This window comes from Falco naumanni, chromosome 7 (genome assembly GCF_017639655.2).
Source record: "Falco naumanni isolate bFalNau1 chromosome 7, bFalNau1.pat, whole genome shotgun sequence".
NCBI lineage: Eukaryota > Metazoa > Chordata > Aves > Falconiformes > Falconidae > Falco > Falco naumanni.
In genome coordinates, this window is record NC_054060.1 from 42,284,505 (window position 1) to 42,304,068 (window position 19,564).

At 39.8% G+C, this 19,564-nt stretch overlaps 2 protein-coding genes across 7 annotated transcripts; one reads left to right on the forward strand and one right to left on the reverse strand.

Annotated features, from left to right (window-relative positions):
- Positions 1-375: 375 nt before the first annotated feature.
- CPSF2 (cleavage and polyadenylation specific factor 2) lies at positions 376-16,302 on the reverse strand. 3 transcript variants are annotated; one of them, XM_040600521.1, is made up of 15 exons: positions 16,194-16,302; positions 15,403-15,589; positions 13,751-13,910; positions 13,556-13,661; positions 11,902-12,031; positions 11,452-11,567; positions 10,709-10,896; positions 10,001-10,291; positions 7,479-7,579; positions 6,944-7,144; positions 6,138-6,290; positions 5,340-5,565; positions 3,410-3,709; positions 2,317-2,451; positions 376-2,214 (listed from the first exon to the last, which is right to left on the reverse strand). In XM_040600521.1, exons 2-15 carry the CDS (start codon positions 15,549-15,551, stop codon positions 2,122-2,124), a joined length of 2,349 nt encoding a protein of 782 aa, XP_040456455.1. In that variant the 5' UTR covers positions 15,552-15,589; positions 16,194-16,302; the 3' UTR covers positions 376-2,121. The 3 variants fall into 3 exon arrangements, with proteins under 3 accessions (XP_040456455.1, XP_040456456.1, XP_040456457.1); XM_040600522.1 differs by having other exon boundaries at positions 16,198-16,301; XM_040600523.1 differs by lacking the exon at positions 16,194-16,302 and adding an exon at positions 15,794-15,811.
- On the forward strand, positions 15,992-19,083 carry NDUFB1 (NADH:ubiquinone oxidoreductase subunit B1). 4 transcript variants are annotated; one of them, XM_040600531.1, is made up of 3 exons: positions 15,992-16,104; positions 17,431-17,575; positions 18,744-19,083. In XM_040600531.1, the coding sequence occupies exons 2-3, from the start codon at positions 17,436-17,438 to the stop codon at positions 18,778-18,780; spliced, it is 177 nt and encodes a 58-aa protein (XP_040456465.1). In that variant the 5' UTR covers positions 15,992-16,104; positions 17,431-17,435; the 3' UTR covers positions 18,781-19,083. The 4 variants fall into 4 exon arrangements, with proteins under 4 accessions (XP_040456465.1, XP_040456462.1, XP_040456464.1 ...); XM_040600528.1 differs by lacking the exon at positions 15,992-16,104 and adding an exon at positions 16,379-16,483; XM_040600530.1 differs by lacking the exon at positions 15,992-16,104 and adding an exon at positions 16,384-16,483 and having other exon boundaries at positions 17,434-17,575.
- Positions 19,084-19,564: the final 481 nt, after the last annotated feature.

Consider the following 19,564-nt stretch of genomic DNA (forward strand, 5'->3'; position numbering starts at 1 on the left):
CACGCTTATGCTGATAGACTAAAAAAATAACTAAACAATTTAGCTGTTTTGCTCATACTTGAGCCTTTTCCTTAGTGATGGCATTAATTTGGGGTTCTCTTCTTTATCAGACGACACAGGAATTTAGTGACTGACTACACTAAACTTTCATTAAACTTAGCTGAATTTGAATCAATGGGTTAAAAAAAACCAACAAACAAAACTGACAAAGGTTTGTGATCACACCATCTTGTCTTTATCCTTTTCTTACAAACAGCACTATTCTTAGTTTGATTTCCTAAGGGATTTTTTTCTTTTATTAGTATATTCCATGCAGGCATGTGTGATCTCTGCCCACCCTAAGCCCTCAAGTTAAAAGTCCTAAGGCCAATATGATTTATGTACAAAGTAACTCACTTTATAAAAGTTCATTAGTATCAGCAACAGTAGTAATACAATAGTTTTCACCAGCAAGCATCCAGTATCATATACATTTACATAGCATTGCTACAAAACAGCTACAAAACCAGAGCATTTCTATGAAGTTTTGGCTGTCAATATAATTGAAAATAAACGTTTTTCTACACTGTAACAAGAAAAAAAAAAAAAAGTGTTGAGCCATTCAGTCATTCTTACCAAGATTTTCTTTGTGTAACAAACCACATTCACACTTGCATTAAATTTTCAAAGTTTTTACATTTTTAGTATATAGTTCTAGCAGGTTTGGGTTTCTTTGGTTGTTTTTCTGTTGCTGTTTGTTTGTTTTAGAGTCTTCAGTTTTAAGTTACTCTTTTTAAAAGAATCCATCTGTAGATCAGATAGTTTTCTATCTGAATGAGTTGCAAAGTAAATTAGCTTTCCATTGACAGCCCACAGGGCTATTTTTTGCCACTTCTTCAAAAGGTTTTATTTAAACATATACACAGAGCACGTATTACATTGCTGTTTTATGCAAAAACAAGCAAGCAACCCTCCACTGCCAAAGCTGGTGGTTCACACATGGACAGGGGAAAAAAGGATTAAATTAACTCGAGGCCATTTATTTGCATAAGTTAATTTCTGAGAAATTAAGGTGCCCAAACCTGTGATCATCTTCAACTAGGATGTAAGTTCAATTCCTAGCAGCAGCAGCTACAGGAAGTGCCACTGTCAACTAGAATGAAAAATGGCATAAAAACATGCAATTAGAATGAAACAGGGTGCAAAACCATTAAATCACATGAACTCTTCCTGAACTTAGCTCATGGCACTCTGAACAAACAGCAGGGCATGAATAAAGTCTTTAAACTTTGAAAGCATTAAAATCAGAACTCAGAAAAAATTTTTAGTAAGCACCATTTTGCAAAATTAGAAGTTACAAATTCTATGTTTGTACAGAAGTTACTCTGAAGCACAAAATTAACAGATTTTAAGCTGCCTTACAGCATTATCCAGTTTTCTTAGAGTACCTTTCCAAAGCAATTTTTTGATCCTGCAGAGTAATACTTTATACAGAATATGAAATGCTTTTCTGGAACAAATCAGTAAGATGGAGCAGATACAACATTGAGATGCAGCCAGATTAACACTGCGGGGAAGTATAGGTAGTTCAGCTTTAAGTGGGCTATTAAAAATGTACTTTAACTAACCTCCATTCAAAAAACACACAACAAAACTCAAGACTGTCTGTAAACCAAAGTTAAAAGAAAAAAAACCAACAAAGAACAAAAATAACAAAACAAAAAAAATAAATCACAGAGACCCCAAAAAGAACAAAACCAAAGAAACCCACAGTTCCCCTCTAATCTTATTTTAGAACAGAAGAATGACTTATGTATTTTGTACACTTTAGCAGGGAATCTATGAAACCAAAACATGTCTTGACAAACAGAACCTTTCCTGAGAAGGGTTCATAGTCACAAACTCATTTATAATGTGTTATGTGGGAGATGGCAAGTCGTAACAGTTTGAAAGTCAACAACATGGAATGTACCAACAAATTTATGAACAACAGTAGCAGTTATTTATTTACATGTTCAGGGTAGTTGATTTTTTTTATGAATTAGGCTTCCCCTGTATAAATTAGAAAACTACAAGTCGTCGAAATGGGCGAAATCCCCAGTCTTCAAAAGTTCAAGTAAAAACATCTTTGCAGCACTTCCTTTAGACAATAGCATATTGCTCATATAAAAGGTCTCTTATCCTATAGAAGTCCTGACAGAGACAGCCTTCCAATCCAATGCGTCCTGTTTCAGTCTGAAATAAAAGACATGGTGCAATTTATTATCTTTACACTAACGAAAACTCCAATTTCACTTAAAATATTATTTACCGAAGTTTAAGACACAGAACACCTACCCTGCGAACAGCCACCAGATTGTTGCACACAAGCACTCCTCCTACAAATTCAGCTTGTATACCTTCTCGCAAGAGAACTTGCTTGAAGTCAGACAGTCTTGGCTCATTCATAAATACAGACTGGTGTCCAAGAACCTTTAAACAACACACACAATTTTAATACTTCTGCTATTTAATACCTTCCATTTTCCCAAAGATCTCCTCGTCAGTGTGTTAGCAGCAGTCTGGACTAGACTACAAGACTATAAACGGGAAGACTGGTTTTATTTCCATTGACCTGCAGCAAGGCATTTCCAGGATAGGAAGGCCTTATAAGTTATCTATCAAGTAAAGGAAAAGTTTCTTCCTTTGCTCAAATATCGAAGATAAATGGAAAGCTATCATTGAAGATCCCCCTTCCAAGCGATGTTATGCAGGGACTGAACTGCAGCTGCTGATCACTACATGACTTCTATGACATTAATCTGAACAGACTTCAGTGTTTTCTCCACATTTATCTAGCTCCTAGAACTGACTACATTTTAAGATACTGTTGCACAGTCCTAAAAGCAATTCTAGAGTTAGAAGGCATTGTAATAATTCAATAAAGAGAGAGAATATCTACTCACATGTAAAGTATTTAAGAGTAAAGATGAATTTATAGAAATTATTAAACTAACAAACTCTCAAATCACTACTATAGAAGCAGACATATGAATGTCAAAGACCTGTACCTCAAGTATATTAAGTATTTTCCACAGCATCAACAAAACAAAAAAATCCAAGAGTGACTAAATGCCGATTAATTTTCAAATCTGCAAGTACTAACTACAAATATGTAACATGCTGATTAAAAACTTAGCTTCATAAATAGATGGTACTGTATATGTTAGACACTGTTAATGGATGCAAGAGATCATCCTTGCTGAAAAGCCTAAAATACGAACAAAGCACAGTACCAGGTTTAACAAAGAGAAAATCCAACACAAAAATCCAGTTTCAGTTAGGCTTTCATTTTAGTAAGGTCACCATATCAGCCTCTAAGCACTAGAAAAAGAAAAATGAATACAGAGCTCTTCAAAAACAGAAGCCCAGATCAACATAACTGCTGTACCTCATGAGGTGGCAGAGGTTCCAAAGTAGGAATGATCTCACTCTCCTCACACATCTCCTTGTCATCGTCACCGAAGAGGCTTTTCATGGCCTTCTGTTGTGCAATGACGCTAGAGTCCGAAGAAGGCATATCCACTTGCATCTCTAAGTCTTCATCTTCCCTCAACTCTCCCTCTTCCAGAATAACTCCAGTATCTACTTTTGAAACCCGCATGTCCAGAACACCATCTATCCAAGCCAACTCAGCATCCTTGGCTTTACAGAACTGAAGGGAGCTGACAAGAGAATCTTTTAACCTGACCTGGGTTTCACAAAAATAAAAGTACTGTTAGTTTGATGGAAAACACAGAGTTTTCTTACTTCAAGCTTTAAAAATTACCAGTTTTCCTTTCACTGTCTCTTCACATGTGTTTGATTCATACTCTTTTGAAAGGGAAAGGAGGGAATTAGTATCACCAAGGCAAGATGTTCTATAGTTTCAAAATATAATAACCCTCATGTCACTACTCAACTTAAAAAGCAGTGGAGATCAATACCTTTTTTGTCTTGGTTAAAATAAAAAAAGGACCTATACAACTGCAAACGTGAGTTAAAACTTATAGCAAGAGCAATCACTTATTTTTAAAACATCAGAAACCTTTTTTGTGTCCAAGAAGTTCCTCAGTTGGCTTTAATAAAGTTAAGGAAAGTTTCTATTGATGCATTTAGGTTACTGAACAGCAGTTCCAAATTTCAACCCTCCAATATTTGTAATTACTATTTTATTGTAAGAAGGGATACTGTAAATATCATGTTTTAAAGCAACCAAAACATTACCTTGCCCTGATTTGTCTGGTACATTCCAGGACTTTAACCTGTTAAATTAAGCCCTACTCTGAAAGGCTGTTATCCACATATTACTGTGTATGATCCCTATCATCAATCAAAGTTGCAACTATATGAAAGATAGTGCAACTAACTATCCATCTGCAGCACAGTCCACTCAAGGGACTAGGATTCTTATGCCCCACTCACATCTATTATTTTCTAATTCAATGTCTCCAGCGTACATCATCTGTTCAGAAAGCTTCAAAAAGAAAAACAAACTAAAGCTACACAGAAGACAGAATTTACCCTTTAGATATATAACATATATAAAAACTGAAAGGAAATCAAAGCAATTACAATTTTACTCAAGTATTTTGTGAAAAATCATGTCATTTCTTGCACACTAGCAATCCTCACAGCTTTAAAAAAAACCCCAAAAAGCCAAAACAAAACAAAAAAAACCCCACCAACAAAATAAACACAGATTTTCACATACTTCACAGAAATTATCCAAGTTTTCTTATTTAGAGCTTAACCATGAAAATTAAGCGCAATATATTAACACAATATAACATATTATCGTAACTTCACTTTCCAAGAACCATCACATTAATTTCTTTTGGGGGGGTAGGGGCATGATTTATTTATTTTTAACAAACTTAAAACATAATCTTAACTTTACATGTTCATTCTTAGATACAAAGGTGGGGGCTTTTTTTTCCTCTTTGCTTTCTTAAGGCCCCCCCTTCAGATTCCAAAAAGAATCCTGAATTGCAGGTAGTGTACAGTGGTACTCTAAATATCAGTATTATAAATATATTATGACTTCAGTAAAGCTAACCAGTGCTCCCATGGACAGAAGCCTTGCCTTTTGCCCTACAGGTAAAAACACACAGATCTCATGTTTAAGCTTTTAAATACTTCTTATGAATAATAAACTTAAGGAGAATGCTTACCTAGAAGACGGAAAACTCTACTAATGTTTTGATCACACAAAACCAAGTGTACACATAGGTAATAACACCTCTCCTCTCCCAAAGAATGGAAGACCAAATTAAAGTCTGCCAATACAGCTCTACTACAGTTCACATTACTTACACAACTAACAAATTCTAGTACCTCACCTGGTAAATGTGAGTTTCACTAGTTGCATCTACTGTTTCATGCAGTTTTGGCATGTAAACCTTAATATCTTTTCCACCAAAAGCTCTGCAACATTCTGCAAGGTCTTGACTGGCCTCAGGTGGTCCATGGACAATGATGAGTTGTCTTGGTTTCATTTGGTTAATAATTTTTTTAATTGAGTCCCCATCTGAGCGTCCTTCATAGTCAATGTATGTAACTCTGGCTCTAGTTTGAATTAAAAACCCAAGAAAAACACTTTTTAGTTTAAAAGATTAAACATTTAAGTGGTCCAAAGTATTTAAAAACAGAAAATATTTTGAAATTATTCTGTATCAGCAAAAGCTGTCAGCACAAGCTATACTATGCATCTGTAAGATACAGATTTACCAGGTATGAGCATGTTATGTGTATTTAACACTATAAATTCCCAAAATTCACTTGCATAGTTAACCAAAACATGAGAGAAGCATATTTGGGCAAGTTGTTCTTTTAACAAAATGGATATACATTTGAGTATCTATGCTAACATACTACTGTATTGTTTGTTCTTCCTCTTACTTGTCTCCATCAGATGGGGAACAAACTGAATTTCTTCAGGGTGGGGAACTATAAGATTCTGTACTGTACTCCCAGAAAGGCTAGTAAAAAACTAACCTAGATAGCTTGAGGGTGAGGAGGAAGAAGCAAAACAAAAAGCAAGCCCTTTCCCACTTTCTTAATTCCAAGCTAGCCTTTTCCCAGTTTGCACCATACCCATACACCATTCTAGCAGAACTGACAAGAACAAAAGCACTCACTTAATTTCCATGGATTCTGTTGCAGAAATACATTTGGTAGGAACATCTGATAAATCCTGGTCCATAGGCTCTTCTCCATTTGTCAAACCAGATTCTAATTTGCTTTTTTCTTCCTCTGTTGCTTGAAGTTCTGGAACTAGAAAATCCTCAGGTCTAAAGAATGAAAGGCATTTTGCTTTTAATAGTCTTACAGTAAAACCAAAGCACTACAGAACATAAAAAACAAACAATGCTGACTATTAGTACTGAAATGTCTTATAATTGTTATTGCCGACAATTTTATTACACTTTCCTTCATTATTTCTATATTTGCACAGAGTTCATATGGAAAATATCACCTTCCTATCTTAACAACAAACTGGTATCTCGGGAAATGCTAGCAAATTGAGGTTTTCTAGCAAGTATTCATCATGCAAATACAAGTATCGCTAGATTTTTCTAGGATGAACAATGTTCTTCCCTCTCATTACAAATTCATCAAAATTATGTGTAATTTAAAGGAGAAAAAAACCTCAGATTATTTAAAAAATCAAATCTTCTAAGATAAAAGGAAAAAAAAGAAGCCTGGAGTGGAAACACATCCCAAGAGGTGTGAACACAGGCCAGGGATCACCGCTCTGCAGCTTCAACCCTATCACAAGCTTCCTGTGAGACTTAGTGCAAACTGTCCTATCTGTTCAAAAGTTACTGCAGTTTTGGAAGAATATGTAACAGTACTGCAAGAGGCAAAATGGCACTTTTTATTACTTTTACTTTTTAGTTATTTCATAGTTATTACATGTTAGCATGCATTTACCACCACATACTTGATAATCTCGCCATATTCATCCCATTTAATTCTTTCTTCAGGGGCTGGAAACATTGGATAAGACTTCTTTGCCTGTTTGAAGAAGCTTCCTTTCCGGCTACCTTCACCTTTCATCATCAAATCATGTTTTGTCTTATGTACAGTTGGCTGGTCAATATCCTCTTCAGCATCACTCTCATCACTGGAATCAATATCTGCCCTGAAACGACATTCATAAAAAAACCACTAGCTCTTTCCCTTCAGCTTTAGTATTACATAAACACACTGACTGGAAAATAAGTTGATATAACACTAGCCAAGGACAAACACATTTTGTGTATCTGAGAAAGACCTCACAGTCAAATGGCAGATGAAACAGGTCTATCATAAACAACAGATTAAAGACAACCACTCCTGATTCCACAGTGCCCTCAGACAAGTCTATCGAAACTATGATTTTCATTTATCCCTGTAAATGGCTGAAGCAGCAGAATGACCACACACAAATCTCAACTTTGACCAAATCAGAATGCAAAAACAGCCAACATACTTACTCTTTAGACTGTTCCAGCTTCTTAGCTGCTTCTTTCTTTAGTTTCTCCTTTTCTAGGTATTCTTCAAGTTCTTTTCCTTCCAACTTGACACGTTTTCTCAACTGCAGACAGAATTAGAATTGCTATTATTATGAGTAGCTGACTTCAATACTTCTCTTACACACTACTGACAAGAATATTTGTATTTAAGTACAAAGGACAAATACAACTCATATGTCACATACAAGACAATGTTAGGCAAACGTATGGCACCTTAGCATGGTAAAATTATGACAATGCAATCAATCAGTAGAGTCTACTTTAACAGAAAAGCATTTCTAAAAGTATCAAAAACCATTAGTTTTCAAAAATTTCTTAAAACATCTCCAGGAAATCTAAGTGAATGCAAGTACTCTCAGATGAGCAGGCTTGCCAGTCTCACCTCCATCCCTGGAAAGGTGATGGAACAGCTCACTCTGAATGTCACCTCTAAGCATGTGGAGGAAAAGAAGGTTGTCAGGAGTAGTCAATATGGATTCACCCAGGGGAAATCACTCCTGCCCAGCCTGGCAGCCTTCTATGACGGAATGGCTGACCGGGTAGACAAGGAGAGAGCGGTGGATGTTGTCTACCTCCATTTCAGAAAGACACAGTCTCCCATAACATGCTCATAGGTAAACGCAGGGACACTACGTGAGCAACCAGTGAGGTGGATTGGGAAATGGCTGAGCGGCAGAGCTGAGGGTTGTGGTCAGTGGCGCAGAGCCCGGCTGGAGGCCTGTAGCTCGTGGTGTTCCCCAGGGGTCAGTGATGGGTCCAGTCCTGTTCAACTTACCCATCGGTGACCTGGATGAAGGGACTGGGGGTACCCACAGCCAGTTTGCTGATGACACAAACTGGGAGGAGTGGCTGATTCACCAGCTGGCTGTGCTGCCATTCAGCGAGACCTGGGCAGGCTGGAGAGCTGGGCAGAGAGGAACCCAATGAAGTTCAGGAAAGGCGAGTGCAGGGTCCTGCACCAAGGGAGGAACAACCCCACGCACCAGTACAGGCTGGGGGCTGGCCTGCTGGAAGGCAGCTCTGCAGAAAAGGACCTGGAAGTGCTGGTGGACAGCAAGTTGCCCATGAGCCAGCAGTGTGCCCTGGTGGCCAAGAAGGCCGGTGGGATCCTGGGGGGCATTAGGAGGAGCGTGGCCAGCAGGTCGAGGGAGGTGATCCTCCCCCCTCTGTTCTGCCCCACTGAGGCAGCATCTGGAGTGCTGTGTCCAGTTCTGGGCTCCCCAGTTCCAGAGAGACGGGGAGCTACTGGGGAGGGTCCAGCGGAGGGCTACGAAGATGATGAGGGGACTGGAGCATCTCCCTTGTGAGGAAATGCTGAGAGAGCTGGGCCTCTGTAGCCTGGAGAAGAGAACACTGAGAGGGATCTTATCGATGTCTACAAACATCTTAAGGGCGGGTGCCAAGAGGATGGGGCCAGGCTCTTTTCAGTGGTGCCCAGCGACAGGCCAAGGGGCAACGGGCACAAACTGAAGCACAGCCAGTTCCTTCCATCTGAACGTGAGGAAGAACTTCTTTACTCTGAGGGTGCCAGGGCACTGGAACAGGCTGCCCAGAGCGGTTGTGGAGCCTCCTTCTCTGGAGACATTCAAAACCCTCCTGGATGTGATCCTGTGCAACCTGCTCTGGGTGAACCTGCTGTAGCAGGAGGGCTGGACCAGAGGTCCTTCCAAACCCAAGCATCCTGTGATTTTATGAGCAGTGGGTTTTTTTTTAATTTTTGTGTCACTAACATCAAATCAGAAGAACCTGGTGAAGTCATACTAGCAGGTAAAACAATGGTAAATTTTGTTTCTTTTCTGAAAATCAGATTAGAGTATAGGTCATTTTGAGTAATACTGAATTCTGCTAACAGTCCAATACTGTAATTCTATGCTTCCAATCCAATCTAAAACTAAAATAAAGCTGCATCATCAGGATTGAAATTATCACTGCAATCACAGGAGACTCCCATAAATTATAACATTTACCAGAGATAAGTAGATACAGGTATATAAATTATTGAAAATAATTTGGAAGCATGAATAATGATTAAATGTGTCTTAATTGCTAGCTTTTGATTGTCTTTATAATTGTGGTGGGATATATTATACTAATTTGACTTGATGCTCCCCTCGTCCAAAACCAGAGTATTTTCCAGTAAGAACAATCCATCGTATATTGTGATATGTATATCAACGGCAAACAGAATTTTTTCTCTAACAACAAAACCACAAAGAAAAGTGTTGTCTAAATATTTAAAAGCAACTTCATGCTCATCTATATAGAGTATTAATTTTACCCAACCACCAAAAAGCATTTTGCAGTTACGAATGAGACCTATTTTTAAGTGAGTTTATCCACAATTGGATAAACATGCAACATACCGATTTCCCTCCTCCACTAGAAGTTTCCAATAGGTCAAAAAGGAAACCAAATTCAGTTTTGCTCATATTTCCCAGATGGCCCACAATAAAGAAATCTGAGAGTATATAGACAACTCTTACCTCAATATCTATAACTTTTTCAGAAGGATTATCAATCAGGAATCTTGCTAATGTTCCAGGTGTAGTGCGGTAAGTTAAAATTATAGAGTTTTTGGCATCCTGGCACCATTGAATGAAAAGATCTCTAGAAAACCCACACTCCAAGTCAGGCTGACTGGCAAGAACAACTTTTGGACTAGGTACTCGAGCTAGATCAGATAAACTATGACATAAGGAAAGATGGCGGAACTGAAAAGGATTGTTTCTCTTGTCTTCAAAGCACCTCATCAACTTGTCACTCATCCATTCAACCTGAAATATGTATTAAAAACAAGTTATGTATAAGAATACAAGTTCTAATGATAATGTACAAACTTGATAATATGTACAGGATGCAATATGCATGTGATTACATTAATGATTCTCAGCAAGTGGAGAAATACTGCTGAGTGTAAACAACACAGAAACAAGTACTGTAAGTCATCTTTTTTAACAACTCTAAACTATGCTAACAAGGCTTACGATAAAAAAAGGAAATGAGCATTAAGAAACATGTGCACAGCCATGATTGGACTCTTACTTGATCACAAGAACCGAGACACACACACTATAGAGCAAGGACAACACCCAGTATTTAGCCATTTTTTACTGTTAAAAAGAATAACAAAATGCTTTTGCATGCACATTCCATTACCCTCTTAATAATTGTATTTTAAAATCAAAACCAACCTGTGACTTAGAGAACTCCACTACATTGTAGCTGACGTTATTCAAAAGTGCTAGAGAGTAGACTCCTAATCCTGCATCTTTCGTTCTCCAGATCTGATCAAGAAGTTGAGCAAGTTCCAGAACTCTGCCTGCTGTATCCACGGCTATTAACACATTTCCATCACCTCGTAATGTCTCCAAAACATTAGCTAAGAAGAATAAAAAACAAAACAAAAACCTACTTACACTTTGAACCAAAATGAGAATGTTTGTGGTGTTGGGGTTTTTTTGTTTGTTATACCACACTAGCAATCACAATCAAAAGCATACTGAACACAGAAATAAATTAAACTTCAGAAGAGATTCAAAAACACATTTCCACTGAAATTAAAGGGAGCTGGAGCTCTTCCAGTAGCTCTGAAGATCTCACTGCCTTGATACTACTTTTTCTTGGTTTTTCTTTTTTTATTAAAAACAAAATACTGTAAAATGGGAATTTAAAAAACAATGTGGTGAGGAAGGTCATTTAACAAATCCATTAGAGGTTAACTGATGCTGGGTAAAATACACTGCCTTCAAATATGGTTCATTGTTTCAAGAAAATCTTTAACCCACTGGATGAGTACCAGCAGAAAAAAGAAAAAAAGTAATTTAAATATTAATAAAGGTTCTTAGCCTGGATGCTGATGATTTTCTCATAGAAAAACAACTTACAGTGGTTAATAAATGACATTGCTATTTTCAAGCCTAAACAGAATACATACTCAGTAGCTGTTCATCCCTTTGCTTCCTCCTGGGCTGTACATAAGTAGCATTAAATGAATCTGTAATAAGCAACGAAGGCCTGCTCAACATTTCCAAGGAACATCCATTCAGATGGCTGTGGAAAAAAGGCAAAAAATCTCACTCTTTGCATTTCTGTTTTATGAGAAAAAAATAAGACAGCTAGCTTGCAGAAGTCTGCATGTACAGAAATCAAAACTCCTCAGCAGCTGAATGTTTCCTGCTTCAAACTTGCAAATAAATAAAACTTAGTGGAATAAAGAAACCCAGAGCTAATACATGTTTCAAATTGATTAATCTGAATGCAAGGGAAATTAGTGGTCTTATTAGAGCTGGAAAGGCACTGCTACTTCCATACCTGTTTATCACACACTACATGACACACACCAAACACAACATCCAAGAAATATGTATTGCTATGTTGAACTTACATCTCCCTCTTGTGGTTGAAATCAACTGCATAAACAATTTCTTCCTCTCCATCCTTGACAATCTTCCAGATTGTGCCTCCTATCATGTGGCCAGCTGGCAATGGTGTGATTGACAAACCATGTCCTTTGCCTACAAAAGTTTTCAATATTTTAGGGACATTACATGTATTCAAATCCATTACTCTGAGTAAGAGAGAGAAATTTTAAAGAACTGAACACCAGAATTATTAATGGGGAAAAAAGTCAAACGAAGTACAAAAAAATTCAGTAACATATCTGTCCTTCTCATCTAACCAGTAGCTTTGATTTTTTTGTCTCTTATTTTGCCTCCAGAAAAAGAAAATAAAGTGAAAATCACTTCCTCCCTCCACCAGTACTTAGAGGCACTGAAGAGCTGCTGTAACTACAGACCTAAGTTATATATAATATAATATATAACAAACATATTACATGAAAGCAAGTACACTGGTGAAAGGCAGACCTCTCTTTGGGGCAACACAAAATGTTTACTATATCATTCACTGTCTAGCTACTTACAAACCCACATATAAAAAATTACACAAAACGGGATTTTTCCAGAATTACAAACATCTAAGCCAAACAATACCAAGAAAGGTGTTCAGGTGTTGCAGTCAGGAATGACTGATCTTTCCAGCACTGATGCCTTTTTTTTTTTTGTAATGCACTGTTACTCCTTGTCATTGGAGCTAGCTCGTATCTTCATCAAATTAAAACTAAACCACCCATGACCATCATTCACTGTCTTTACTGCATTCTACCAAGTTGAACAGAAATGCACAGCTTGAATAATAATACCTAGAAATTATCTTCTTCAATGCATCCATTTAGTCTTTTCTAATCATCTCCATTAAACATGGGAAAGTAGGGCACTTTAAAGTTGTTCACTAAAATTACTTTTTAAGATTTAGAAGTTTGCAGTGTGGACATAGCCTTGCTACAAGTATCTTGAAAAGGGTCAAAAGCCCTTCAAGGATGGCATCCCATGTCTATTTTCCAAATTACAGGGGCAAGTATTTTGGCAAGCAGCATCCAGTAACTGGAAGATACATCTCCGAGACAAGTTGCTGCTGGTGGTCAGCTTGTATATAGTCTTTGTTCAAGAACAGGGTTTCCATTTCATTCTATCTTTAAATTCAACATAAGTGAAAAGCTGCTGATTCTGTGGATGCCACAGTTGCTAGCAATGAACTACACTGAGTATCAGTCGGTGAAGATCTCCTCATTAAATCATCCACATGCTGTAACTTAATCTCTGCAACCTATTCATTCTCTAGAAAGCTTTCCTTTGTGTTACTGGTTACTGATGAGTTCTGAGGTATCTACCACTAGGCATGAGTACATGTTTTTGAGACACAAGAAAATTCCAAGAAAAATTCCAAAAACACTAAACAAATACCTAAATATGCTTTGGCATGACCTCCTCCCCATTAAGTGGAAACTCCACATATTTCCATACACAGTTACTGAGGCAAACGTTCAGCTGATGCAGATTAACACAGGGCTATTGAATTTAGGCCTGCAAAATGCATATTTCAAAACTTACTCCCTTGAAGAAAAAAAGTCACTTTAACTGTCAATGACTATGCTGTCTTTCACTAAAAGTAGTTTATTTAAACTTTGGTGACAACTTTACCTTTCAAGTTCACAATCTGAGAAAATTTCAGCTGTTGTATTTTATCAAAGGCTGCATCTACATCATCCAGAGTAAAGAGTGTGAAATCTTCAGTATTATGGCGGGACTAAAACAAATAAGAAGTATAGAGCGTTCAAGTACCTGAGCATTCTACCATACCAAAGACATTATGTAAGAAAGTGTCAACTTAAATACCTGGTAGAGATCATACATAAACATCTGCCCCATTTTATATACAGGAATAGTTGCATAAATGGCACAATTCAACCCCATTTTTCCAACTGCATACGGAAGAGCACCGAGGTGTAGAGGGTCAGGATGAGAAAGAAGTACAGCATCAACCTGATGTACATGTCTATAAAAAGAGGGACAACAGAAGTTGGTAAAAAGAGTTCTGTATGGTGTTACATACTCCCTATTATGGCTATTTTGACAATACATAGAAAGTCTGAATGCCAAATAAGAAAACCTAAATACTTCCAGGTTTACAACAAAGTTTTTAAAGCCATAAATAAAAGTTACAGATATTTCCAAACATTCAAGGACTTAAAAATGCAAGTGACTTCTGAAAACACTATTTCAAGGTCTGAAAGACGTAAGTTTCACGTCAAATCTTGATTGGAGAGATGTAATATATACTTGGGACATCAAAGAGTACAATAACTGAGGGGCCAAAAATATTATCATTGCAGACACGCTACAAATTGTATATACATCTAAAAACCTAAAACAGGCTACAACTTTTCTTCTGATGAGAAAGACCAAGTAACAAAAAATACAACGATCCCTAAACTGAAAAGGATCAAATCAAAACTTACTTCTTTAAAAAGAGAAAACGTCAAATACATCATTTAAGTGGCACATAAATTTGTAGTGTTTTATTCATTTTAAAAATGTAAGGTTTTTTTCTTGCAAAGTGTTGCATAAAATAAGAACTCAGACTAAAAGCTTACTACTTATCAGACCTGAAAAACTTGAGGGCATAAAATATATGCAACAAATGCAAATACGATTTGGGCTGAAAGCTTTTTGTTTCCCTCACATAGTAACTATGAAACACACATCCTTCTAGATGGCTGTTATTAAAAAGTGGGTTTTACCTAATTACTTCTAAAATAAGACACTCAAAAAAAATCTTATGTATCATCCTTACTACATAATAATCCACTGTTAAAAGACTTCAGACAATAGAAGTGTGTCAAAGCTAGAAAAGTTAATCTATAAAAACAGCATCTATTTTCTACAGGAACTTGTATGTTTCAGTCCTAACATCATAATCAGTGCTTGGCTCCTTGCAGTAAACCTGCAGAAGTTCAATATGAAAGTCTAGACAGGTTTATTTCTATGCAGGGCTGTAGGAAGGTAACGGAAGCTAACGGAAGCTGTTTTCCTGACGGTCTATTCATCTTGGAACAAGAAGAGAGTATCGAACCACTTTGTATTCAGCCTACATACACTAAGGACTCTTTCATTTCAAACTTAGTTAACCATTCTAAATTAGTTTAGACCCAAGGTAAGGCTCCGATAAACTCTGCTCTGTCATGTTTATGACAAAAACAAAACATCCAAGCCAAAACAAACAGAACAGTTTGAGAATTACAGTTAATAGATGTAACTCATTAGACTCACAAGAAAAGAAGTTTTTCCTGGAAATGTTTCAGCAGCATAATTCCCTTCATATAAAACATACTTCAAATTATTAAAAAAAAAAATCCACGCAAACCAGAACCAGTTTAAACCCAAAAGATGGATTTAACATCACCATACAGAAACCACTGCATGGTATTGAAAATTTTCAGAAAAAGACAAGACCTATTTTACAAAAGCATATAAAGTGAACTACTTACTTCCTTAGAGAATCAATAATATCCATAGAAAAGTTTTCATCCCAGCCACAGTCCAAAAGAAAACGAAATTCATCTACTTGCAACAGATAGCAAAGGGCAGACTCCTCCTGCACCCCTGAAAGTGTAGTCAACTTGATAATCGATGTCATTTTCCTCTCCCAAGTATTTGATCTCCAAAAGAACTAACCTGAATGGGAGAAAAAAAGGTTTCATTGACTAATCCAAAGGAAAAGTCTATTTATTTAGCTCTAACTTCATGCGCTTCTGAGAATACACAGGATAAGCGCACTGAATACTGTTCAATACAGCTACAAGATACCATTTCAGTCTCAGACGTTAACGTTTGGCAGCTGTAGGTCTTTTGTTACTAGGCAGAGAAATTTTTTTTTACCATTGAAGAGAAAAAAGAATCAGCAGGAGCGGCGCAGCCCGCACCGCCGCCCCGGGGCCAGGCGGGGCCCGCGGCCCCTCAGTCCCGGGGCAGCCCCAGGAGGCCCAACGCGGGGCGGGGCGGGCCAACAGCTCCACAAGCCGGCTCCAGCGCCCCGCCGGGCCCCGCCGCCGGGACAGCGGCCCTAACGGGGTCAGCCTCGCCGACCGGGCCCGGCGCCAAGAGGGCGAGCCGAGAGGAAGCGACGGAGAAAGGAGAGGAGGAAGAGAGGGGCGAACTCGGCGAGGGCGAGCCAAGCGCTTCACGCCCCGGTACCGGGCCGGGCCGCGCCCGCCGCCCCGCGGGGAGGAGAGGGGCACCGAGCGGCGGGCGCGCGGCGCTGCCTGCCTCGCGGCGCTACCTGCCTCGCGGGCCGCCCGCGCGCCGGCCTCCCTCAAGCCCAGCGGGGCGCGCGCCTGCCACCCCCGCCGCAGCGCGCGAAACGCTCCGCCATCTTGCGGGAGGCGGGGAGAAAGGAGGAGGAGGAGGGAAGGTGGAAGGGTAACGGACGGCACCACTGCCAGGCCGCCGGGGGGGGGAGGGCCCTACCCCACCTCCCTGCGCAGCCCGTGGGCTCTCCCGGCCTACTGGCGCCGCCCGTTGCCCTTGGTGTGGCCGCTGCACGGAGACTGGCGGCGGCGGCGAGGAGCGGTAACGGCCGGGGCAGCGGGGCGGGGGGCAGCTGCGAGCGTGTTCCCGCGCTACCGGCGGCGGCCTTTCCCGGGAACGCCTCGCCCCGTGTCCTCTCCCTTCTGCCGGGACGTGGGGCCGGAGGGGCCGGGCGGGAGCTCCTCTCGGCCTCGGGGCTTTGTGCCGCTCCTGCCCCTGCGAGCACGGGCGGGGGGCGGGCGGGGGGGGGGGGGGGGCGGGCGGGCAGGGGGCAGCGTTTCTCCGCGGCCGGCGGGGCGGGAGCGAGCAGGGCCCCGTCGTGGGTCAGACCGCGAGCCCCGGCCCGGGCCGCTATCGCGGCCGGCTGAGGGAGCGGCCGGGAGGGGGCGGTGCCGGCCGTGTCTTCCCCTGTAAGCTGGCCGCCGGTTCGAGCCCGCAGCTGGGCGACTTCCTTGGTGTCTCTTACAACTTCCAGCAAGAGCTGGTTTGGAAGGCTTTGGTTAGATTGGGAAAATGTCGCTGGATTATAGAAATGGCCTTTCTTCCTTATCTGTCAATTCCCCACTGAATGTACAGCATATTTTTCAGTCTTGTTAGGAATAATAAACGTCTGTCTACCAGAGTTTGGTTATACATGCATTTGTAACGTTTTACAGAATGTTTACAGAACAGCAAACTTCAGTGGGTGCATTACTCTAGAACACCTAAAGGGAAATTTCACCAGGGGTATTTTAAAAGAGGTCTTCTACTTCTTTCCCATTTTAGAATAAAATCCTATTTTCCAGGACCAAGAGTGAGTTAGGACTATTTCTAAGAAACCTGTGTATGGGTTTGAGAATAGCCTGTGTCTTGCAGGGAGTGTTTGATGGCCCTCATGTTTATTACGCTGTTGTAGGATCATAGTGAGTGAGATTAAAGGTGCCAGGTATGCAACACTTTCCATGTCCAGATCTATCTGTAACTCTTATCTGTTATGCTTTTCTTTCTAGCAGTCATGGTGAATTTTGCCCAAGCTGTGCGTGATCACTGGGTTCACATCCTGGTTCCCTTAGGATTTGTGATTGGATGCTATTTGGACAGAAAGAACGATGAAAAACTGACTGCCTTCAGAAACAAGAGCTTATTATATAGAAGGTCTACTTTATGATGCCTCTTAAATATACATATATAGAGTTACTTTGCAAAGTGCTTCTTTTTTCTTTTTGAGAGTCTAAAGTCTGAAAAAAAAATCAGGGATGCTGTCAAAATATTAAAAGGAAGAAAGCTCTAAAAATTTCAGCAAGCATTCCTGAAGGGTTTTAGGGCACTTTAACGCCTTCTGAAAACGGGCTTGATTGGGGCTTGGTCGTGAAAGAGAGGATCATTAACTGCTGTCAGGTTCTTGTGGAAACCATTATTTGGTCTCTGTCTAGAACTTCAGTGGGAAACAGTGCTTGAACTTTTAATTTTCAGGTTTTCAGTGGATTGTAGCAAACTTCTGTCTTAAATTTTAAATGATCACAGCCCTTTTTAACTAAATACTTTCATAAATTTGTATCATTTAATAACCAAGTTTTTGAAAATTATCACAATATTTATGTTGGCAAGTGCTGTATCTTCACTGAAGGATGTGACTATATATGCTGTTAGTTTGGGCTTACTGGCTGACTTAGGAAGGATTGAGATAATACATTGCCTCATCTATGGCAGTTCTAATTCTGTATTAGGCCACAGTGTTAATGAAACACTGTTAAAAAAACCTCATGCTGCATAGCATGGACTAACGGTAGGAATGTTATTATCAGTTTGCAGGTGTTTTTGTGTTTTTAACTCCCGTCTCACCTAAATTAGTTCTGAATAAGAAAGTAAGTTTATGATGTAATCTGACTTACATTAGCACTCTTCTTATTGCAGTTGCTGATGAAGTTGGGCTGGTATTTCAGTATATTGCAAAAGTCCCGTCTGCTTTCACACCTAGTTCTGTTCCCACTACAATAATATTTTTTTTTTATTTAAAAGAAGTAGAATTTTTCCTTTTGGATCCCATTATACAAAAAGTTTGTTCAGTCCTTAGAGGTTGGCTGGTTTGTGCTTCCATTTACCTGAATGGGAGTTACGAGGACTTAATCCAGTGAAACTTTGGGAAGAAAGGAGGAAGCTTATCAGTATTGATTTGTAACTGATGATTGCAAGGAAACTTAAATTTACACATAGTTCTCAAAATTAAGGTTTTGTAGAATCAGTAATTGCATTTATTAGTAACAATTCTACAAAAAATACCTTAATTTTAGTCTCTGCCCTGTATTTTTTTCTTTCCACACAGAGAACTGAAGCCTGGTGAAGAAGTTACATGGAGATAAAAGGCTGCTGATGAAATGGAAAGCATTTTTGTCTGATTCATCATCATGTCTCACACATCGAAAGAATAGGATTATGGTTCTTGAGAGAATATGTAAAGCTACAGAAAGGGACACCCGCAACTCATCCATGCCAGTTTAATTTCCAATCTTGCTTTTTTGGAATATGTTTAATTACATGACTAATATGTGTCCAGGAATTCCTTTAGTCCACAAGTGTTGAGAGCTTTGTTCCCTGAAGTCATGCTCTGGAAAGGGGGGGGGGGAGGAAGAATTATGTAATAAAGAAAAACTATGCAAAAATCATTCATGTTGTTATTGATCTGTATGGTGTGCAATTCCTGTATTTATAGCTAATTTATGAACAAGCCTTCAAAGGAATACTTAATGTAGACCCAGAACGTGGTCGACAGTTGTCTGTAGTTGTTTTTTTTAATTGAATCTGAGCCAGGTTTGTTTTCAGATTTCCTCTGTAGGCTCGGTGGAGCGGCAGCCAGCGGGGTGCTGCAGCTTTGCGGCCGAGCGAGCGCAGGAAGGTGGAAGGGCCGGGCGGCTGCTGAGAAGGCACGGGGAGCTGGTGCAGCTGGGCGTTTGCCGAACGCGTGCCGTAGGGAGAGCGAACCTTTCCGAGGGAACAGGCAGTGCGGGGTGTTCTGGAATTCGTGCTAATGACACGGGAAGAACAGGTAGTACGTGTGTGTCGAGCTCTCCGCGAAGGCGGCCTCCCGCCGCCCTGCCCGGGGGCGCTCCCGGCCAGCGGAGGCGGTGGCTCAGCCACCTCGACCTC

What these genes read in the sequence shown, in the direction of transcription:
- CPSF2 (XM_040600521.1), bottom strand. Translation starts at nt 15,551, where the DNA reads ATGACATCGATTATCAAGTTGACTACACTTTCAGGGGTGCAGGAGGAG. An exon ending in ATTATTGATTCTCTAAGGAA is followed by an intron (nt 13,911 to 15,402) that starts GTAAGTAGTTCA and finishes CTCTTTTTATAG; the next exon opens with ACATGTACATCAGGTTGATG. An exon ending in AAGCTGGAACAGTCTAAAGA is followed by an intron (nt 7,145 to 7,478) that starts GTAAGTATGTTG and finishes ATGTCGTTTCAG; the next exon opens with GGCAGATATTGATTCCAGTG.
- NDUFB1 (XM_040600531.1), top strand. Translation starts at nt 17,436, where the DNA reads ATGGTGAATTTTGCCCAAGCTGTGCGTGATCACTGGGTTCACATCCTG. An exon ending in AAGAGCTTATTATATAGAAG is followed by an intron (nt 17,576 to 18,743) that starts GTCTACTTTATG and finishes CTTTCCACACAG; the next exon opens with AGAACTGAAGCCTGGTGAAG.